The 24,295-nt window shown below is 42.8% G+C and overlaps 1 protein-coding gene across 2 annotated transcripts in view; it reads right to left on the bottom strand.

Annotated features, from left to right (window-relative positions):
* FAM160B2 (family with sequence similarity 160 member B2) overlaps window positions 1-23,997 on the bottom strand; it is a 43,064-nt gene extending 19,067 nt beyond the window's left edge. Inside the window, exons 1-6 of one of the 2 annotated variants that reach the window (XM_030201988.1) lie at window positions 23,809-23,997; window positions 16,055-16,133; window positions 15,195-15,367; window positions 14,585-14,689; window positions 2,472-2,594; window positions 1,992-2,246 (exon numbers count right to left, since the gene is read on the bottom strand). In XM_030201988.1, the coding sequence (XP_030057848.1) occupies window positions 1,992-2,246; window positions 2,472-2,594; window positions 14,585-14,689; window positions 15,195-15,367; window positions 16,055-16,133; window positions 23,809-23,853 (780 nt within the window). In that variant the 5' untranslated portion in view covers window positions 23,854-23,997. Of the gene's footprint in view, window positions 1-1,991; window positions 2,247-2,471; window positions 2,595-14,584; window positions 14,690-15,194; window positions 15,368-15,524; window positions 15,612-16,054; window positions 16,135-23,808 lie in introns of those variants that run through there. The other variant, XM_030201989.1, reaches the window with a different exon arrangement.
* Window positions 23,998-24,295: the final 298 nt, after the last annotated feature.

The raw sequence follows: 24,295 nt of genomic DNA, 5'->3' as shown, positions 1-24,295 counted from the left end.
TGATGCTGGCTGAATGCCTATGTGTAGTTCGACATGTCTAAATTATGATATCTCAAGTTATGCCTGATATTTGTGCAGGCCACCAAAGTGCATAATTTATACATTTAAATATTGGCACTTAATTACAGAGGTCATTTTAGAAAGGTTCTTCCACATGCATATATCAAAAAGGACTTTTCTAAGATTGTGCAGCTGAGCTTCAAAGCCAGCCCATCTTGTTCATTCTCTATTTGTTCTATTTTTACCCATGCCTCAATAAAGCCAATTGTACAGCTATGCTTCCCACATTGCTATTCAGTATGGCCCCATTTTAATACTTAAATATTCATGTGACCCCCAGATGGTGGAAGGAAACAAAATAGGAGACCTCCATTCAGAGGTGTAGCCAGACTTCAGCGGGAGGGGGGTCCAGAGCCCGAGGTGAGGGGGCACATTTTAGCCCCCCCCCCCCCCCCCCCGCCGACGACCCCCTCGACCCCCTCCCCCGCCACCGCCTACCTTTGCTGGCGGCGGACTCCAACCCCCGCCAGCCGAGGTCCTCTTCTTCTGGTGCAAGGTTTCGTTCTATTTCTGTGAGTCTGACGTCCAACGTCAGACTCAGAAACAGAGTGAAGCCTTTTGCCGGAAGAAGAGGACCTCAGCTGGCGGGGCTTGGGGTCCCCCGCCAGCAAAGGTAGCCGACAGGGATGGGGGAGGGTTGGCGGCAGGAGGGGGGTCGAGAGGGTCGTCGGCAGGGGGGTCCAGGGCCAAATCTATGGGGTCCCAGGCCCCCGTGGCCCCACGTAGCTACGCCACTGCCTCCACTCTCCCTTCCTTATCTGCTTCCTCCTCTTCCTCCATTTGTCGAAAGCATGACGGCACAAGCAGCAGCAGAGGTGGTAGCAATAGTAGCAGCAGGGCCCTGTATGCCAGCTTGTGCTCATAGAGCCCAGTACTCTGCGTGAGTTTCCAGTCTTCCTGGGAGGAGAGGCCAGGGCCTGTGAACATTCACAATGCTGACAAGGAGAAACAGCCTCATTTCCATTACTCACATCCACTGATGATGTGACGCCATTTGGAGTCCAAAATTGTGGATTGGGAGCCACAGTTTTACAATGTTCTCATACCACACATACCAGCTTATAAAATTTGTTGACGTACTATCTGCAGCTACCCCCTAAGCCAAGATCCTGCTACTCTCACTTCTGAGTAATGATCACAATACAAACAATGCAACGATCACTGCCTTCATTCCGGTAATGGAATTCAAACATGCGTGGGATAAACATAAAGGAATCCTGTGCAGAAGGAAGGGATCCTCAGGAGCTTAGCCTAGAATGGGTGCCAGAGCTGGTGGTGGGAGGCGGGACTAGTGCTGGGCAGACTTATACGGTCTGTGCCGGGGCTGGTGGTTGGGCGGCGGGGATAGTGCTGGGCAGACTTATACGGTCTGTGCCAGAGCCGGTGGTGGGAGGCAGGGATAGTGCTGGGCAGACTTATACAATCTGTGCCAGAGCTGGTGGTGGGAGGCGGGACTAGTGCTGGGCAGACTTATACGGTCTGTGCCGGGGCTGGTGGTTGGGCGGCGGGGATAGTGCTGGGCAGACTTATACGGTCTGTGCCAGAGCCGGTGGTGGGAGGCAGGGATAGTGCTGGGCAGATTTATACGGTCTGTGCCAGAGCTGGTGGTGGGAGGCGGGACTAGTGCTGGGCAGACTTATACGGTCTGTGCCAGAGCCAGTGGTGGGAGGCAGGGATAGTGCTGGGCAGACTTATAGGGTCTGTGCCAGAGCTGGTGGTTGGGAGGCGGGGTTGGTGGTTGGGAGGCGGGAATAGGGCTGGCCAGACTTATACGGTCTGTGCACTGAAGAAGACAGTACAAATAAAAAAGTAGCACATAAGAATTTATCTTCTTGGGCAGACTGGATGGACCGTGCAGGTCTTTTTCTGCTGTCATCTACTAAGTTACTATGTTCATACAGCTGGAGTTGTGTAAGGCTGCAGAACTGTACCTCACTGCAGCACAATCGCAGCAGAGAGCTGATCACATTGTTTTCTGGTTTTGCTGGTGAAGAACTAGACTCCCAGGAATGGTCCTTTTTTTGTGTTGTGTTGCTGGAGGCAGGGCCAGTCTGAGCATGGCTCTGCTTGGTGCTTCCGGATGGGGACTGTGTGCTGAGCGAGGGTTCCTCTAAACTGTTAGTTGTCTCCTCTTCGACACAAGCATCAGGACTGGAGTTCTTTGCTGCAGCTAAAAGATTCTTACCCTACAGCCAAAACAAAAATAAGACAGAAAGCAGAATTTAGTATGAGGTAGAGAGAGAAGACAGCCTGTGCATAACAGCAGCACAAAGACAAAAGGATATGATGCATCCTGGATGAGAGCCAAATGGTGCAAGGTAAGGAATGTCCATGCAGGAAAAAAAGCTTTTCAAATGCTGTTTATTCTTATTTTGAGGCTTCCTCCCTTTACAGCATAATTCTCCCAATACCTCCAGGATGTGATTGAGTAGTGAAGGGTCCTGCTTGATCTTCGTACAGACTGAAATCAGAAACTGCAACTCTTCCTTCTCTGTAGAAGAGGCAAGAGAATCTCCACCCAACCGAATGAGTTTCTGCATAGGAAAGGTCACAGCATGACTTGTAATATAAGCAAAAGGCAGCAGGACTGTGCAGCAAGAAGAAGGGACACTACAGGGGGAACCTTTCAAAATGCAGAGGTTCAATGGGGTTCCTATTCATGTACACTTTAGGAGTGACTGAGCAAATCTGTACTGGGCTCCTGTAGCCTAGGGGGAAAGCTAGCTCCTCCAGGTATATCTTGAATAGGGAGGATGCATGGCAAACTATAAAGCAATTCAATCCATTAAAAAATGCAGTGTTGTTTATTGTTACTAAATGATCGTCCCAACACACGGTCATGTGAGAAATATGTGCCTCAAGACAATAAACTCAGAGACTAAGAGCCAGATTTAGCCAAACTGGACAAAAAAAAAAACCCTGTAAAAAGCCTGCAAGTCCATTAACTTGCCTACTTTTCAAAGAGCACAGCGACTAAGTGGTATCAGAGCTCATGCTTAAGTTGGTTGGATGTAACGTATCAAAGCCAAAAAAGACTAATTTCATCAGGACCAATATGGATATACGGACACCAAAAATGTATTCCCTACAGTCTCCTTTGAGTTTCTAGTTCAATCAAACTGGCATCTATTGAGGCTACAACAACATAAACCTTCATTCACAGCTTTTCCATCCTCTTATCTAACCCAGGCATCATAACAGTTCTGGATAGGCATGCACTCCCCCCCCCCCCCCCCCCCCCCCCCCTAATCTGACCCCTAGCAATCACTGTTTTGCAATGACAGAGATTCTCATCCCATTTACTAGAAGCTGGAGCACTGTCTCATTAGCCCAAAGAACATAAGGTGGGCTCAAGAATAAAACCCAGATTTTCCAAAGGGAAACTCCCATCACTGCCACTGCGCTATTCGGCCAGTTCAGAGTGCTTCACATATTAATTTCTTGCAATATCAGTAAGAAAGAAAAAAAAATCAGCGGGAAAATTATTCAAAGTGAAAACTTCTGTGAAAAGCATTAAGAATTTTCCTCAAAGTGTTAAAAAAATGATCCCAAGAATCCCACCATGCTTCTTTACAGAAAGGTTTACTTGAATAATTTTTGGATGACATTTTTTTTTACTGCAGTAGATTGTAAAAATTTAAACCTTAGGTTCAAAAATGCTTTTATTTTAAAACCATGCATAAAACAGACTTGTGGATTTTTATATTTTGTTACCCAAACTTAAATCTGGTTCTAAATGTGTCTGAGTGGAAGCTGCCTTTACGGGGTAATTCTATAAAGGACAGTAGACATCTACTTTTCTTAACAAAATACTAGTGTAACTGGGTATAAACATGTATGTGCAATTAGGTTCAAGCACTTACGCCTAGCCGTAGAGCCAGTATAAGTGGTCACACATACAGTAAATACCAGAGGTACATGTGTAACATGGCATTCTGTTACCCAGATAAATGCGCGTCCCATCCATACTCTGTCTACGTGTACACCTACCTGTAAACTATGGACATATTTTATAGAATAACATTTAAGTGCATTTCTGGTATTTACTCATGCTTATGTCATTATTATAAATTTGTATGCACATAATTGGCGCATAAATGTTGGCACCTATTTTATAGCATTAATATCAAGATTTGATGTGTCTGAAGGAGAAATTAGGTGTTACCTGATAATTTTCTTTCCATTAGTGCTTCCTTCCCACTATTCCAGAACCTGTGGGATAGTTGTGTTCATCAACCAGCAGGTGGAGATAGAGAACTAAAAACTGAGCTCTTAGTATTCAATCCAGCTCCTCAGTAGTTATGTAGACAAGCAGTAAGGATAAATTCAGAATAAACACCTCAACCTTAAACAACTTGCTAACCTAACACTAACCAGATGAGCAAACATGTGTGGACCTCTATCATCTCTGGACAACTTGTAGAGAATAAGATATATATAGGAAGCACCATGTAAGGTGACAATCATTTTTTGACTCATTACTTTGCACCCACTAAACATCTCAGAAACTTCGGGCAGGCCTCTGGAATAGTGGGAAGGACTAATGAAAAGAAAATTAACAGGTAAGACCTAATTTCTCCTTCCATTACATAGCTTCCCATTATTCCAGAACCTGTGGAATGTTTAAAAGCAATCCCTAGAGTGGGTGGGATCCTGGCACCGCTGCCCTGAAGACCGAAGCCCCAGAACTGGCTTCCGAATGCGCCGCAATGTCCAGCCTGTAGGTATGCAGCGTCAACCACATTGCAGCCTTGCAAATATCTGCCAGAGACAGTAAGGTAGTCTCCCCCCCTGGATGTTGCTGTACGCCTTGTAGAATGAGCGCAAGGCCTGAGGAACCTGCTTCCCCATAAGCAAATAAGCCTGCGCAATAGTCTCCTTTAGCCATCTAGCAATTGTGGGCTTGGAAGCCATGAGGTCAAGCCTCTGTTTACCAAAAAGCACAAACAGTCTGCTCGATTTGCAAAACTCATCTGTAACTTCCAGATATCTAATGAGGACTAGGCACATCGAGAAGCTTCAAGGAAGAATACTGAGCCTTCTCATCCTCTCTGCGAAAGGACAGAAGTGCCACAGATTGGTTGAGATGAAATGCTGATACCACTTTCAGAACAAAGGAAGGAACCATGCACAAGGAGACCCCTGCCTCCAAAAAGTGGAGAAAAGGATCCTGACAAGAGAGAGCCTGAAGCTCTGAAACTCTATGTGCTGACACAACAGCCACCAAGAATACTGTCTTTAGTGTAAGATCTTTCAAAGAGGCCTTTTGGAGTGGCTCAAAAGGAGGCTTCTGAAGAGCCCACAGGACTAAGTTATGATTCCACTCTGGCCATGACATATGAAAGTGAGGCCACAAGCGGCCACTCCTCATAAGAACTGAACACTATCCAGGTAAGCTGCAAAAGAACTCTTCTGTAGTCGGCCCATGAAACAAGCCAAAGCCGCAACCTGAACTTTTAGAGAAACCAATGCCAATTTTTTCTCAGGACCTGCCTGTAGAAATGCTAGGATGTACGCAATCTGAGCAGAGAAGGGAGAAAATCCATGCTCAGAATACCAGCACTCGAACGTCCTCCACATTCTCACATACACCATGGATGTGGAACGTTTCCGAGCCTTAAGCAAGGTAGCAATGAACGAATCAGAATAACCTTTTCGTCTCAACCAAGCCCTTTCAATGGCCAAGCCATAAGACCAAAGAGGCATGGGTTCTCCATGAGCACTGGACCTTGATTCAATAGGCCATGTACCTGTGGAAGAATCCCCTTCCAACAGTTAAATCAAGTCCATGTACCACAGCTTCCATGGCCAATCCGGGGCTATGAGAATTATTTGACCCCCAGTACAATGCGAGTGGTGTAGAACGAGTAGAAGTAGTAGTAGTTTGCTCTTCTCGAAATTGATCATCCAACCCAATGACTGTAGAAGACGGAGAACTTTGTCTGTCACTACCAAGCTGTCCGAATAGTATGACATATGAATCAGCCAGTTGTCAATGTTGGATTATTTGTAGTAAATAATTAGCAGATTTTAGTACACACAGCTTCAGCTTTAGAAATGTTAATTTCTTTCTTCATCTCTCTCTCATACACCCCAGAATAATTCACTGCTGAGTCACTTTAAAGTTGAAGTAACAAAACATCTGTTTACTCACAGTTTGTAGTTAGAATATAATCAGACAGGCTTATATATACATATTACTATACATTTGTATTATCAGCTCCTTCCATGTGCTTAGATGGTAATGGATGCTCACACCACCATAGATCCTCTCAGGTTAGGAGAGATCATGAGCTCCATGTGCTCCATGTGCTGCATCTGCTATGTCTAACCCCCACAGGAAGTTGCATAGCTGTGTGACCTCTCTAAGTAATTCACATCAGAGGTCACAGAGTAATCACAGAGAAATAATAGGTGACAGGCAATGCATGTAAAATACAATTACATTCCAACAAACCCCTTCTCATGCATAACTGTCATGCAATTATTTATTCATACAAAGTCCAAGCTTTATACGCAGATTCACAAAATGTTCTCTGGGTAACGGTTTGGTCATGATGTCAGCTGTCATCTCACTGGTGTGACAATAGTGTAGACTGATGACCCCTTCTTTCACCAACTCTCGCACGTTGTGGTATTTCGTTGCGATGTGCTTGGTGCGTGACTGAACCTTGTCATTCTGTGACAGTCGGATGCAGCTCTGATTATCTTCCATTATCTGGATTGGTCTCTTTTCAGCTATTCCAAAATCCAGCAAAAGTTTTTCAATCCACATCAGTTCTCTGCACGCTTCCGATACGGCCACATATTCAGCTTCTGTAGAAGACAAACTCACAATACTTTGTTTATGACTGGCCCATGAAATTTGTACATTTCCATACATAAACACATATCCACTTGTGGATTTATAATCAGAATGATCCCCTGCCCAATCTGAATCACAGTAACATATTAGTTTTGGATTACTATTGGCTGAAATCTTTAATTTACAATCAATGGTACCCTTTAAATACCTTACCATCCTTTTAACTGCAGTCCAATCTGATTTGGTAGGTGAGCTGACCCTTCTGCTCAAAATTCCTACTGCATTTGCTATATCAGCCCTGTATGTGGTAGTTAGATATAAAAGCTTACCTACGGCTGATCTATATTGGATGTTATCTGGTAAAGGTTCTCTTACTGTTTCATCCTTCAGAAAATCAGTGATCATGGGAGTGCTTACAACTTGGGCATCTTGCATACCTAAACTTTCAATAAGCTCATTTATTTTCTGCTTCTGGCTTAGAAGATAAGAACCATCATTTTGTTTCTCAATTTCTATACCAAGATAGTATGACACATTACCAAGTTCTTTTATCTCAACATTGAGGTTTAAACACTTTACAATGTCCTTGTACTCTTGCTCACTTTTGCTTGCAATGAGCAGATCATCAACAAAAGCTAAAATGTATGCATATTGTCCATTTGTGCACCTAGTGTACAAGCATTTATCTGCTTCACCTTGCTTAAATCCTAAATTTGTCAATATTTCATGCAATTTTTCATTCCAACATTTTGCACTTTGCTTTAATCCATAAAGACCTTTGTTTAATTTACACACTAGCTGTCTTTGTTTTGTATTTATGAAACCTGTTGGTTGTTCCATGTACAAGTCTTCAGTTATTTCTCCATGAAGAAACGCTGTTTTCACATCAATGTGTTTGACTTGCATGCCTTTTGAGACTGCAATGCTCAGAAGTGTTCTTATTGTCGTGTGTTTCACTACAGGTGCAAACACTTCATCAAAATCTTCTCCATATTTTTGAAGATATCCCTTTGCCACTAATCTGGCTTTATACCTTTCCACTTTTCCTTGTGCATTCCTTTTTAACTTGAATACCCATTTGCATCCTATAGCTTTCTTGCCAGGAGGTAATTTTGTAAGAATCCAAGTATTATTTTTATCCAATGCATCAATTTCTTCTTGTGCAGCTTTATGCCATTCAGCAGCTTCTTCTGCTGGCATTTTCTCAATCTCATCCCATGTTAAGGGCTCTTGAGCTTCTGCTGACTTTGTTAGGTAAGACAGTCTTGGGGGTGGAACACCTTTGTTTTCCCTGGATGAGCGTCTGACAACAGGTTGGTCTGACCTTTCCGCATCCTCTAAATCTGAGAGTCCTTCTCCAATTGATTCCCCTTCTCCAACTGTACTGTCTTCTTCAATGATCCTTTCTGTGTCTGTTTCCTCTGCCTGTTCCTCGTTAGATACAGATGAGTTGCTTTCAGACATCTGCCTTGGTATGGCATTTATATACACTGGCATGTCTATTATGGTTCTAGTTTCATATTCTGGATGATAAGGCTCATCTGGGATAATCCAGCCTTTATCAACCCTTTTGTTTTCATCAAAATATGTAACATGTCTTATGCCAACAATGCCAGTTTTCAGATTCAAAATTCTATATCCTTTGTGTCCTGGAGCATAGCCAACTAAAATGCCCCTTTCTGTTGTGGAATCCAGCTTATGCCTTCTTTGCTTTGGTATATGAGCATATGCTGTACTTCCAAATGTTCTTATGTGTGACAGGTTTGGCTTCCTACCATGCCATGTCTCATGTGGTGTGCGCTCAGCGCCTTTAGTTGGCATTCTATTTTGTAGGTACACTGCTGTGAGAATGGCTTCCCCCCATAGTCTTTTAGGGAGATTGCTATCTGACAGCATACATCTGGTCATTTCCACAAGTGACCTAAATTTTCTCTCTGCAACAGAATTTTGCTCTGGTGTATAAGCTACTGTTGTGATATGTTGAATGCCTTCTTGTTCTAGAAATGTGCGCATGCTTTGTGAAATGAACTCACCACCATTGTCGGTCTGAAGAACCTTTGGTTTTCTTTCAAATTTATTGCTCACCATGGCTACGTATTTCTTCAGCATGTCTGTGACTTGACTTTTCTCTTTCAGCAAATAGGCCACACAATATCTAGAGAAATCATCCAAGAATATTAGCACAAATCTGTTATTTCCCAATGATGGGATATTAAACGGTCCACATAAGTCACTGTGTATTAAGTCCAGCACTTTATTACTCCTATTTCCTGTGTATGCAGGAAATGAGGGTCTTACACCTTTTTGAGTAACACAGTCTATGCATTTCTCCATTTTACCAGCATCTGCACTTATCTGAATGCCGGTGGCCAGTTGCTTACTGTAAAGATCCTGGATCACCTTAGAATCACGATGTCCCAGGCGGCGGTGCCAGATTTCTAGACTACATTTACCATCATTCTTCCTTACTTGCGCCATATGTGAGGCTTCACCTGAAATGTTCAGCTTATAAACATCATTATGCATAAAAGCTTCAGCATACACTTCATCATTTTTAGAGATTGTGCACTTACTGTTTTCAAAATGAATCGCAAATCCCTTCTTATCTAATGTAGATACACTAAGCATATTGCAAACTGCTTGGGGAATATACAAGACATCACTTACAGGAATTTCTTTAACTTCATTAGACACTTTGCATTTTAAGAATCCAATACCTTTTGCTTGGATCTTAGCAGTCCCTGCGTTTGCAGTTTGAAGAATTCCTTCTTCTGGACACATTTCCTGAAAGAAATCTTTACAATTGGTTAAATGGCATGTGCTCCCTGAATCCAAAATCCAAGTACTTTCATTTGAATTATTATTTACCATAGTCAAAGATTTTTCTGTCATTAGAAAGCCCTTGTGTTTATCTTTGTCCTTCATACATTTCCTGGTTTGAAAATTCTTTAGTTCCATTGGCTTAGGTGAGCTAGAGGGAGTGTTTTGTGTTTCCTTACACCATTTAGATACATGTCCCTCCTTTCCACATGAGTAGCAAATCAGCTTGCCCTTGGGTGGAGTTTTCCCATAGCTCCGCCTTCCTCTGTTCTTTGCCAAGAAATTTGTTTCATTTCTCTCTGACTTGCTTTGAGAACACATCTCCTCAGAATCATTTATTATGCATTCCTGCCTTAGTTTTGATGTTGCCTGTTCAAAAGATTGCCCTTCAATGGCCTCATTTACAGACCTAAAAACATCAAACTTCTTTGATAGTGAGGTAAAAAGAAATGCTCTTTTCAATGCATCACACATGGGAATTCCTGAAAGTTCTAACTTTTGAAATGAAGACATAAGATGCATAATGTGATCATTACATTTACTTTTATCCCTTAATTTGGTTTCATTCAACTCTGCCAACCAAATTGGTTGCTGCTTTGCATATGTAGTTGCATACATAGTTCTCAGTTTATATAAAATGTCCTTTGGTGTATCTTTTCCCTCCACTAATATGGCTTGTTTCTCTGAGAGAGCTTCCAAAAGCATGCACTTCACATAATAGTTTGCATTGTCCCATTCAGCCATATTTTCAGCTGTTCTGTCTTGGTCTAAGCATATATTTAATCCTTTTGCTCGAAGGAGACATATGAATCTTAGTTCCCACTTCTGATAATTAAACTCAGTTAATTTAGGCACCTTGAGAGAATAGAAAAATGGTGAATTTCCTCCCTCAGCCATTTTCTTAGCCTTCTGTCTGCTGTGTGGGGGGAGAGAGAGACAGACTGAATCTTTCCTTTAAAACTTAAGAGAAAAATGTGGCCTTTTTTTCTGCCTGGTAATATTTCTCTTCTTTTTCAATTCCTGAGCCCTGGGCCCATAACCCTTTTGTTGGATTATTTGTAGTAAATAATTAGCAGATTTTAGTACACACAGCTTCAGCTTTAGAAATGTTAATTTCTTTCTTCATCTCTCTCTCATACACCCCAGAATAATTCACTGCTGAGTCACTTTAAAGTTGAAGTAACAAAACATCTGTTTACTCACAGTTTGTAGTTAGATTATAATCAGACAGGCTTATATATACATATTACTATACATTTGTATTATCAGCTCCTTCCATGTGCTTAGATGGTAATGGATGCTCACACCACCATAGATCCTCTCAGGTTAGGAGAGATCATGAGCTCCATGTGCTCCATGTGCTGCATCTGCTGTGTCTAACCCCCACAGGAAGTTGCATAGCTGTGTGACCTCTCTAAGTAATTCACATCAGAGGTCACAGAGTAATCACAGAGAAATAATAGGTGACAGGCAATGCATGTAAAATACAATTACATTCCAACAGTCAAGATATGGGTGAACACCGATTCCCTAGCATTGAAGGAAGGCTGCCACCACCACCAAAACCTTGGTAAATATTCTTGGTGCTGTGACAAGTCCTGAACTGGAAGCAATGGCCCTGCACCGCAAAATGTAGAAACTTCCGATGCAGTAGTCATATGGGTATATGCAAGTAAGCCTCCTTGAGACAGAGGGTGGTGAGAAATTCTCCCACTTAAACTGCTCTTGCTGTTTCCATGTGAAAGTGGGACACTTGGAGGCAGCGGTTTAGACCTTTGAGATCTAAGACCAGACGAAAAGTGCCTTCCTTCTATGGGACAATGATGTAGATGGAGTATCTGCCTTATCCCAGTTTGGCCTGGGGAACTCGAACAATGGAAATTACAGAAAGATGTGCAGTCTCCACTAGAGTTCAAAATTGGTAAGCTAATACTTGCGAGACAAAACTCTAGCTAATAACTTTTAAAGCAGCTGTGATTCAAATAAAGTGATTGGAGAAAAGCCCTCAGAAACCAAGGCAAATGACCATTGGTTTTAAACGCTATTACAAGATTAGGTATGTGTAAAAAGCGCTTCGTTTCCATCATCGGGCTGCAAAAACTCCAAACCATTTTTTTAGAAAAGATTTTTTATGATGCTTAACAAATTTGAATCAAAAATAAAACAGTGCAATACATTTGTTGCCATAACTTTTCATCTCTATCTCTATCGCATAGCCTTTTCAAGAGGAAGCAATTTCAAGGACATTTTAAGTCCTGCTGATGTGTGTTTACCAAAGGGAAAGAAGGATAAACACATTACTGGTCATTAAAAATGTGGATCTTATCAAATTTGTAAAATTACCAAACAAATCAAAAGTTTCCACAATACAATCACCAACAAAGTGATAGAATTACGACATTTCACTAACTGTTTATCAGATCATGTTGTATACTCTATCAGTGATCCTTACCAAAAAACATATATTGGGATGACAACAAGACCACTAAAGGTCAGGATTCTTGAACATAGATCCAACATTAGAAGAATGGTCCTTAAAGAACCTTTAGTCGAGCACGGTATAGAACACAAGTATTCTTTTGAAGATCTTGAGTGCTTTGCCATAGACAAAGTGGAAGTTCTGAGAAGAGGAGGAAACCATAAATTGCTATTACAAAGGAAGGAAGCTAAATGGATCTTCGATTTAAAAACTATGGAACCGTGGGGTCTGAATAGTTCTGTCGATTGGCACATTTTTTATTAAGCTTTTTAAGCTGTTCTTTGATCATTTTATTTTTTTTTACTTTTAATTTTTTTACTTTTCATCAGGTTATTTACTTTTTATTAATCAGCTGTTTCAATCTTCACAGCTTATAGAGGGTGGCTCCTTTAAAGAATCCATAGGAGGAGCCTATTTATACCTCGATTTTTGGCGTGTGACGTTGCAGCGCCATTTTGATACACAGACAATATTGCTGAAAGCAAATGAACCAGCGGATTATTTTTGCTGTTGATTTTGATTGTTGTTTGAATGAGTAACAGATGCCTTCATTTCCACAGATCTTTGCTCTGCTGTTCAGCCTTTTGTTCCTGAAGAAGCCTAATGGGGTGAAACGGTGGCCCTGTTGAACGAAAGAGTTCTAGTGCTGGACGAGAAACACAAGCTAAGTGCTGTCTGAAATGCTTTAAAAAGCTAATGAGATAGAGATGAAATGTTATGGCAACAAATGTATTGCACTGTTTTATTTTTGATTGAAATTTGTTAAGCATCACAAAAAATCTTTTCTAAAAAAACGGTTTGGAGTTTTTGAAGCCCGATGATAGAAACGAAGCGCTTTTTACACATACCTAATCTTGTAATAGCGTTGATTTCTGAGGGCTTTTCTCCAAACACTTTATTTGAATCACAGCTGCTTTAAAAGTTATTAGCTAGAGTTTTGTCTCACAACTGAAATAATGGCCCGGAGCACCAGCAAGGAATCTACAGTGGCCTGAATCTTGACCATCTTTGTTCCTTTTTAGCAAGGAAGCTGCAAGAAAAGAGGAGCGACCGGCCGGGAGAGCTCCAACTTGTAACCTTCTGTAAAAGTATCCAAAACCCACTAGTCTGACGTGATTTTGGTCCACTCCTCCCGAAACTCCTAAAGATATCCTTCCACCGGAGGAAGAGAAGTGTGGGCCCGCCTCGCATCATTGCGAAGTTCGGGAGGCACTGGCTGCTCTACCTGACTGAGAGCATGAAAGAAGATTGGCGTGCCTCTACGCAGGACTTCTGACCATATTGCTGATGACCAGGCCAGTGCCATCTGCTGTCTCAAAATCAAGATCTCCCTGAAGACGGACAACCAGAGGCTTTAGGCTTATTTTCCAGCAACCGCTGTGGCTTAATTTCCCCTAGTTCTTTCACCAAGTTACTGAGGATCTTCTCCAAATCGCCACTTGCCCCAAAAGGGCAGTTTGGCCATGATTTTGATGCTGCATCTGCTGCCCAGTGTCATAATCAGAGTTGCTGACATGCTGTGACAGCTAAAGGCATACTCCTGGATGTCTGAACGAGATCTCTTAAGAGGCAAGAAACTGAAGCACCTTGCAGCAACTCTGACTGTCCTCGCTTCAGTAAATAGGCCTGGTGTAAGAGCAATATAAACTCTGGAGAAAGCAAAACTCCCGATGCAGCTGAAAGCTCTGTCGGGCCCTGGGGCTGTAAAATGGTGGCTGTGCTCTGCGCATGATCAGACAGAGGCTGTTTCTCACTGCCAGTTGGCCTCAATAAAATGGCACCCATTCCCTCACTCTCCTGCATCAAATTCTGCACCGGCCCTGCTGGAGAGCACAAAGTCCCTGGTATATTTGGATGCTGTGCCAAATCCAAAGACGTGCTGCTGCTGACCATTTCCTTCGCGTCCTGTGTTCCTTCGCAACGCCCTGATGCCAGCCGGCGGGTTCCACAGCGGGAACACCGTTTTAACTGCCTCCATGGGAGTCGCCATTCATCCCAACTGTCCCAAGCGTCATGGTCCCAAGCAGTGACTGAAGATCCTTCCTCTGCGCCAAACAGAACTTGCAGCCTCAAGCCACTTGCAAAGCTCAACTAGGAACCAGTTGACCAATTAGACCAGGAGCAAAATCACTCAGAATTAGAGGCTAAAAAGTGTGTCCATCCTCCTGCTAGAGATAGAAAATACTGAGGAGCTGGACTGGATGCCAAGAGAGAGATGTCTCAGCTCAGCTCAGTTTTCAGTACTCTGTTCTCTATCTCCACCTGCTGGTTTTTGAACACAACTATCCCACAGGTTCTAGAATAGTGGGAAGCTACGTAATGGAAGATCAGTTTTAGAATAGTGGGAAGCTATGTAATGGAAGATTAGTTTTAACAGTGATCACCTCTCCCTCACCTCCCAGTGAATTGTGATGTCTCACCTGCACTGGTCTGTGCACATTCAGGTAATGCAAAAGTGGATGCTGTACTTGTGCCAGAACTCTGCTAAAAAACAGAAGCACCTGCTGCCTCATTCCAGGTGGGTACTGCAAGCAAGAAAGGCACAGATACGTATTATGTCTTATTGTCATAATTAGATTTTGTAATACTAACATTCATAATTCACACTAGCACTGGAAGGACAGACAAACCATCAGCACATTTCTTCCCCTAATACTACCCTGCACTGTCAGAACAGCACCTCCCCTAGCTGTGCCCCTGAACTGGGAGCAATGCAATGCTTTCCCTAGTACTGCTCTGCAGTGTCAGCACTAGAGGAACAGTGCCGCCAACAATTCAGTACCTCCTCTAGCAGTGTCCTGAATTGGAAGGCTGATGCCTTTAGCCCTCCTCAAGTATTGCTCTGCAGTCAGCAATGAAACTAGGTGTCAGGATTTTCACTGCAGGGAAAACAGAAATCTGCCACTAAAGTAACTGAAAAATAAAGGGTTGAGTTTCTCCGCACAAGGCACAAATGCACTTCATTTTCTGGTGACATGTAGACTCCCAAGCTGCCAAATGTTTTAAGAGACCTGAAGGGTGAGGCAGTACCTCAGCTCTGCCCAGGGTACACAGAGTTTCCAGGATCTTATGTTGCAGCAGATACTCCAGACAAGGCCCAGTCTCCCCCTTCGGTTGATGCCGTTTCTCCTCATATACCAGAATATCCAGCATCTGCTTCAGGCGCCAGGGGATGTCTGTCTGTCGGGCTGTCATCTTTTCATCTGAAGTGGGCATGAACAGTGGATACAGCATGAATGGACTTATACTTTTATTCCTTCTTCTTTATGTATTGTGTTATTCGTACTCATGAACTATTATGAATGATCATTCACTAAAATGGTATAAGAAGTTTTATAACTAAATACAGTTGCAACAGACCATAAAGCCACATTTCCAGCAGCATGGGCGGCACAATGAGTGGCAGAGTTCTCCGAGGGGTGACAGTCATTATAGGGTATCAGGGCACTAAAACATAAGAGATTAGAGTGTTTCAGAGAATGAGACGGAAGGTGACAAGGTCAATGAACTCAAGGTGTTATTTTACCTAGGGCCATATTTACTAAGCCCCGCTAGCATTTTTAGCTAACCACGTAGATGCCCGTAATATTCCTATGGGCGTCTACACAGCACGCGCTAATTTTTAGCACACACTAAAAATGCTAGCACACCTTAGTAAACAGGGCACCTAGTTACAAACACTTAAATTTCAAACTAAATATTAGGTGGGTTCAATTCAGTGCCTACATGCTGCAGCTGACCTCCTCTGGGGTCAGTTATAACTAGTGTTGGTGCTGACCTCATTTCCAAAGTTCAGTTTTGACTGCGTGTCAGTGCTGACCACACCTGAGGCATAATTGCATAATCTGGGTCTAGTGACTCCAGATTATACCTGGTACAGGGTCTCTCACCTGTGGTTTCAATGTAGTAATTTGTAATCCCTTTCCAGTGTTCTATAAACGACTCCAGTAGGTCAATGGTGGGCTCGTGCTGCCATCAGAAAGAAACAGGGATCATACTTCTACAGGCAAGTCTTTCAATGTTATACATACAGGCCTTTCCCTACACACTGGAGGCCAAAGAAACCAGTGCAACAACTGTGCGTTGTCCTCAGAGTCACCCCTCCATCCTGATATACAGTGCTTATAGTGCTAAACAACACTTCAAACACTCTCCTACTTCACCATGCTAAACAGGGCCCAAAGCTCCCTTACTTTTCCCTGCTATACAAACACTAGAGATCCCCCACTTCACCTTGCTCTACAAGCCCCCGAGTTTCCCTACTTCATCCCAATATACAGCAGGGCCGCCAAGAGACACAGCCAGGCCTGGCCGCTCTCCCCCAACTGCCCCCCCCCTACTCGGGCCACCTCCCCATATTCGGCCTATCGCGCCCTTACCTTCCTGTGTCTGACTGCTCCTCCCTCGGTCTGTCGTCTCCTGCTCCTTTGTGCCGGGTCCCAGATGATTGCATTAACACGATAACTTGTGTCATGCAGGAGCAGGAAACAGACAGACCTGGGAGAAGGCAGGCAGGAAGAAGCCAGCACCGGACCCTGGGAATTTTGCCCCCTCTGCCCTCCCTCTCAGTGGCCCTGATATACAGCACCCACAGATTCATCCTTTCTTCAATCAGCGCTCCATGCTCCCCCTCCCTCCACTATATAGTGTCCAGAGCACAACAGCCCCCCCAACCAGATATACAGCACCCTGAGCTCCCCCATTTCATCCCAATATATTGCACCCAGAGAATCTGCCTTTCGCCTCTGCATACAGAGCTGAGCTCTATGCCCAACGATTCTTCAGTTCCTCCTGGTATACAGCACCCAGAGAGGCAAACTTTCACTGTAGTACACAATGCTCAAAGCTCCCCTGCTTCACCCAGATATTCCCCTTCACCCTGGCATACAGGACCCTGAGCTCCCTCACTTCATACCAACGTATTGCACCCAGACAATTCTGCTTTCACGGGACGGTGTAAAAGCCAGATCTGCGGGATCTCCGGGATCTTCCGGATCCAAGTACGACCTTAAGGCTGGAGCGCGTCTTTGTTTTGACAGCCGCTGCTGCTAACAGTATGCAGCAATCACCAGCCATAACCCAGCGCTGCGATTCTGTATGCCCCTCTTTCCGTGGCAAATCTTCAAGGAGGTGTAATAGACTGGAGTGGAAGTGAGCCTATCTAGTCCACTGTAAGTAAGGAAGGCATTTGATTAATCTCTGTTTCCACTCCCCGCGCAGCCGTCATTGCCGTTCACTCAAAACACAGCAAGGCAGCAAGCAAACCTGTGAGCTGCTGCATCCACGTTGCCGTTCTTTATTGTCGGTCCATCTGTAACAAGTACTGTCTAACACTGTTTTTGTTGGATAGGCAGTGCCTTACAAGGTGGAGGAGAAAAGATAAAATTGAATTATCACTAAAACAACTTCAAAAATTATTGTATCTAGTAGAAGCAGCAATTATAAATTCTATAGTTTGTGCTCATTTTTTTTCAGTGTGCTTCTATACAATTCAGATGGCCAGATTTCAGTGAGAATATTCTGTTTCCTGATGGGTTCATCTTAACTGGTTGTAATCTGCCTTGGGAAGCCTGGTGTTTATAAAGACGATGGAATATATTGAAATTAAATGGAAGTAGAATTAAACTCTCCTTTCATTGAGGCACATGAAATCACATTGTCATCTGTTTTGTAGAAGTTTGCCTTTTAGATACACAAATGGATTATTCTGTTTTGGAACATGTTTCAGGGGCAAGTGGTTTTATAGCGCCAAATAAAAATAAATATTTTGTTTCATGCAGATCCCTTTTGTTTAAACATAACTAAATGGACTATAAGCTCCAAATGCAGTCCAGTGGTTTTCTTATATTTTGTGATGTCTTATACTGTGCCAAAACTGAAAACTCTTATCTCCTTGAGGCCAAATGAGGGGACATGGGATGAGTTTATCTGGTCTACAGGAGACAGTATGACTATAAAGTTGAAGCTGGTCCCCCTACAGTAAGGGGATGGGGGGAAGATCTAAGAGGAGTTGTGGGGGCTTTGGCTGGTGGAATTTTCAAGGGTATCTGAAGGGGGAGGAGGGTTATTTTCAAAATATATTTGTCAGTACTGCAGAAGCTGCTTTGTTATTTCCAGTGCTGTATTGTGGTTTTCATTGGAGCGCTAGATGCCTGCTTTTTTCTTCATGATGACAATAAAGATAGTCCTCTATAAAAATACTTGCAAAAGTTTTAATGCCTATGTGTGTCATTTTTTTTAAATTTGACAAAAATGTCATTTATTTTAAAGCTTCCCCTATGAACATATAACATAAAATTTTAAATCAACAAAACAGCATTAAAATGATTGTACCTGCTAGACACAGCAGAAACTCTCTGCACATGTCCAAATCTTTCTGGAAGGGCTACTTACACCTAGATCCAGCTGTATTCATTGTCTGAGGGGCAGCAAACACCTAGATTCAGCTCTGTTTCTCATCAAAAAGGAAGGAATACACCAGGATCCTGGTGTATGTGGCCCTTCTGATCGAAAATACACCAGGACCCTGGTGTATTCATCCCTTCTTTTTTTTTTAAATTTTTTATTTATAGATTTTCTCATTACATTCATGCATATACATAAATTTGGAAAAATCAAGAAAAATATAAGTATTATAGGAGAAATGAAAAACCAATTATTAGACCACAATATTGCCCAAGATCAAAGTAATAATAAAAGAAAAAATGTAGAAATTAACTAAAGAAACAGAGGCAAAAGGCATCTTCCTTGAGCGCAGCCGATGCATAGCACTAATATTCACGGTTCAATTCTCTACTCCTTACTCACAATAAACTCTCTGAGTTTCTCAGGTTCAAAGAAAATATAATTTAAAGAATTAAGTCCTACCAGGCATCTTCAGGGATACCTGAGGAGAAAAGTCCCACCAAGAATAAGCAGTCTAGGTTTCAGCAATAAAAATTATTTTCTCCTCTTCTGGGTATCCCTGGAAAAATTTGAATTTTCGCGCCCAAGAACTCTTCATTTATGTGACGAAAATATAACTTGAAAACATTATAGCGGTCAAGTTCGAATGCAAATGTCACCAACATAGTAGTTCGTTCCGTAATCTGTTCTAAAGAGTCTTGAAGAAATTCAGTTAAATTTAGATCCCTTTGATGTTGCTGAGTAGGTCTTGTATTACGAATTCCAGCAATATATTGTATCTCAGTTATTGGGGGAACACTCTCCATGGAAATAAATAATATATCAGTCAAATATTTCTTAAACATCTCAATAGGAGAGATTAATGGAGACTTTGGGAAATTAAGTATTCTCAGGTTATTTCTTCTAAGTTGATTTTCCATATATTCCTAATCTGAACCACTTTTTCTTTGGAGACTATAGAGGAAAAGTTTTTTAAAGATTGTACCTCAGAGGCGGGCTTCTAAGTTTGTCGCCCAGTGTGATGGTTCCTGCCCAAGGTGTGGAACTGTTAATGCGAACTTGGGTCATATGTTCTGGTTCTGCACACGGGTTCAGCGATTTTGGGGAGGGATGTTGCGGATGGTGGATAGCCAATGGGGATGCACGCTGTTGAAGGATCCTATGATTCTTTTTCATAAATATAGCTATTCCTTGTCGCCTCCGGCAGGGTTTAAGGGGTATATGCAGTTGGCAGTTTACTTTGGGCTTGCCACCATCTTAAAATATTGGATCTCAGAACAGGGACCCTCTTTGGCCTATTGGAGATCACAGATGATCGCACAAATGAGATTGGACAGATGTCAGGTGAAAACTTGGGATAGTGCCCCCGGTGAACTATTTTGGAAACAATGGGAATCCTTGTGGCGGACTTTACCCTCTGGGGGGCGAAGCTTCATCTTGAACTTTTGAAAGGGTTTGGTACCGCACTGGGCGCGGGAGATTTTATGCCACCGGTGATTAGTGATTCAGTTTGGAGATTGTTTGCTCAATCACTTGCTCTGGAATTTGATTGACCACAATTGTTACGGGGGGAGGGTTAGGGTGGTAAGTGGAAGGGAGAGGGCTTAGTTAATGACCGTACTTGATATTGATAGAGGTTCTGTTTTAGATGTTTAATGAATCACTGTGGTTCTGATGTTGCAGGTCTGCCTGTAGAGTGTTTATATATTCCTCAATAACATAGAGTTAAGTAAAGTCACTAGGGGTGGGTTGGGGATGGGGTAGAGTTGGGGGGGGGGGGGGGGAAATTCCATGGAATCAGATCTTTATGCAAATGTGTTCTTTCTTTATTGACGAACTTGTTTTGATTTCCATGGTGTAATAAAGATGATTTAAACATAAAGATTGTACCTCGTTATCAAGTTCCTTCAATTTGGTGTCATGAACTTCGAATCTGGCCAAGAAATTTTCCTGATTCGATTTTATCTCCGTCAGTTCTTCACGTGTAGAATTATACATCTGTTTCAGGGTAGAGTTTAAACCCTGAATAACATCCCATAAATTTTCCAGGGTAACAACAGCAGGGTGTATTCATCCCTTCTGATTGAAAATAGACCAGGATCTTGGTGTATTCGGCCCTTCAGATTGAAAATACAGCAGGACCCTGGTGTATTCGGGACTTCTGATCGAGCATACACCAGGATCCTGGTGTATGTGGCCCTTCTGATGAGAAACAGAGCCGAATCTAGCTATATGCTGCCCCTTAGACAATGAATACAGCTAGATTTAGGTTATGAGCAGCCTTTCCAGAAAGTTTTGGACATAAGCAAAGAGAGTTTCTGTTGTGTCTAGCAGGTGCAATAATTTTTAATGCTGTTTTGCTGATTTAAAATTTTATGTTATATGTTTATAGGGGAAGCTTTAAAATAAATTACATTTTTGTGAAATTAAAAAAAAAATGACACACATAGGCACAAAATCTGCACTCTGGCTCATAAAATCATCCACGGAGAGACCCCGATTTATATGTCAGACATTATAGACCTACCAGCAAGAAATACAAAAAGTTCTTCACGCACTTTCTTAAACCTCCACTACCCTAAACGTAAGGGACTTAAATACAAGTCATTATATGCATCTAGCTTCTCTTACATCTGCGCGCAACGTTGGAATGCACTACCGAATCCCTTAAAAACAATGCATGATCTGACAGTCTTCCGGAGATCACTGAAAACAAAATTATTTAACGAGACTTACAACAAGAATCCTTCATAAAAGACTCACTATCACATCTGTATTAGAACTAATCAACATTGAACTCTTAATTTGGTTACTTTAATCACACTGTTATTATTTAATGCTATACTCTACCTTACATTTTGCATATCCGATATGTATTAATTATTTCCATTATTTCTAATTTTCTTGATATCTAAAATACCTTAATTATAACAATACTTTGTTCTTCTCATACCGTTTATGGCAATTGTCATTGCGGCATAATGTAAGCCACATTGAGCCTGCAAAGAGGTGGGAAAATGTGGGATACAAATGCAGCAAATAAATAAATTAATTAAAACTTTTGCAAGTATTTTTATAGAGGACTATCTTTATTATCATCATGAAGAAAAAAGTAGACATCTAGCGCTCCAATGAAAACCACAATACAGCACTATAAATAAAGCAGCTTCTGCAGTACTGACAAATATATTTTGAAAATAACCCTCCCCCCCCTTCACAGACCCTTGAAAATTCCACCAGCCCCCAACTCCTTTTAGATCTTCTCCCCCACCCCCCATCCCCTTACAAGAGAGAATGTAAATCTACTTTGCTATTGTTTAGGAGTTATAAAACCACATGCCCCTGAAACATGTTCCAAAACAGAATAATCCATTTGTATATCTAAAAGGCAAACTTCTACAAAACAGATGAAAATGTGATTCCATGTGCCTCAGTGAAAGGAGAGTTTAATTCTACTTTCATTTAATTTCAATATATTCCATCGTCTTTATAAACACCAGGCTTCCCAGGCAGATTACAACAGTTAAGATGAACCCATTAGGAAACAAGATATCCTCACTGAAATCTGGCCATCTATATTGTACAGAACAGTGAAGAAAAATGATTACAACTACCAATAAATTTTGAAGCTTTTTAAAAATGATATTCATAGTAACGTATAGTAAATGACGACAGATAAAGACCTGAACGGTCCATCCAGTCTGCCCAACAAGATAACTCATTTTACATGGTATGTAATATTTTATATGTATATCCAAGTTTGATTTGTCCCTGCCTTTCTCAGGGCACAGACCATAGAAGTCCGCTCTGTACCGGTTTTTATTCTCCAAATGCCGGTGTTGCCACCCATGTCCGCTAAGATTCCATAGATCCATTCCTTCTAAACAGGATTCCTTTGTGTTTATCCCACATGTTTGAATTCATTTACCGTTTTCATCTCCACCACCTCCCGTGGGAGGGCATTTCACGTGTCCACCACCCTCTCCGTGAAAAAATACTTCCTGACATTACTCCTTAGTCTGCCCCCCTTCAACCTCAATTCATGTCCTCTAGTTCTACCACTTTCCTGTCTCCGGAAAAGGTTCGAATGCGGATTAATACCTTTCAAATATTTGAACGTCTGTATCATGTCACCCCAATTATGTCGTTTATCTTCCACCTTGTAAGACCTGCCAATCCAACTGAAACAGCTTTAGGCTTGTTACAGATGGATCAACAATAAAGAACTACAACACAGATGCAGCAACTAATAGGTTTGCTTGCTTTGTTTTGAGTGAATGGCAATGACGGCTACATGGGGGAGTGGAAATAGAGATTAACCAAATTGGCTTCCTTGCTTACAGTGGACTAGATAGGCTCACTTCCACTGCAGTCTATTGCTTTGCACCTCTTTGTTTAACCTTCTAAAAGATTTGTGCAGCGCTGGGTTATGGCTGATGACCGCTGCATACTGTAAGCAGTAGCGGCCGTGAAAACAAAGAAGCGCTCCTGTCAGTGTCATTAAACCTTATTTTAAGCTTGAGAACGCCCGATCCGCTAAGTTACGCCCCCTGTGACATAATGTTACAGGCGAGGATCGCAAACTTTTAAGGACAACAAGATTGGTAAGGAAATAGGAGGATCCCAGGAGAATAATCCTCAGCGTTAACTACATCAGTTGTCTTCTTCTAAAAACATTTATTTTGGAGGATATATGTAAAATGTCCACATGCAAACGACTGGGCAAAGAAACAAAATGAGCTTTTAAAGGTTTTTAAATGGAATCCGGGAGGATCCCGCTGTATCCGTTTTGTACCTCCTTTCGCCCTGGTATACAACATTCAAAGCTCACAGATTCCTCCTTTCACCCTGGCATACAGGACCCCAGAGCTCCCTCACTTCATACCAACGTATTGTACCCAGACAGTTCGCCTTTCGCCCTGGTATATAACTCAGAGCCCCCCCCCCCCCCCCTTTCATCCCATAACGTTCACAGATTCCTCCTTTTCACCCTAGCATGCAGGACCCACTGCTCCCCCACTTTAGTATATACAACACACAGAGATTCCCCCTTTCACCCTCTGTACATAACTCGGAGCTCCTCCGATTCACCCTAGTATACCGCAGCACTCAGAGCCGCCCCTTCCCTCGGTTACTGCTCCTTTAGGCCGGCGGCCAGGCCGCTGAGCTCCCTGACCCGGTATCTGGCCCATGATGGCCTCCCTGTCCCGCCCGGGAAAACAACTGCGACGCCGCTCACCCCCTCCACGGCCTGTTGCAGGAAGGCTCCGATGCGGCTCAGCATGGCTCTACCAACCCCAGCACGATCTCTCCAGGTTCCCTTCCGTGATCCGGCTCGGCCTCCACCCCTGAACCCGCCCCGCCCCGCCCCAGTCCCAGGGAAGAAAGGTGCCGAGGCCCCACGAGAGCGCAGTGGAGAGACCTCAGGCGAGGCTTGGCTTGGCTTAGTGGGTCAGAAAGAAGGGGCCTATGTTATATAATATAGGAACGGTTCCAGATGCTCCTGGCCCAGGGAAATATGAAAAGGGGGGCCTCTGAATACGGGAGGGGGGTTCGACCTTGGAGTGAACTGTAGGACGTGGGGGGGGGGGGGTGGATCCTGGGAGGAGGGGTTGGAGGAGACCAAGCACATGGGATGAGTGATTAGGACATGGGGGGTGGGGGGAAGATGACTGACAACAACAGCCCCTGAAGATGGACGACTGAGGCTGCTTGGATTGAACTGC

Source organism: Microcaecilia unicolor, chromosome 4, assembly GCF_901765095.1.
Source record: "Microcaecilia unicolor chromosome 4, aMicUni1.1, whole genome shotgun sequence".
NCBI classification, from domain to species: Eukaryota; Metazoa; Chordata; class Amphibia; order Gymnophiona; family Siphonopidae; genus Microcaecilia; species Microcaecilia unicolor.
Note: the sequence above shows the minus strand (reverse complement) of the source record. Positions and strands in the feature narration are given on the sequence as shown.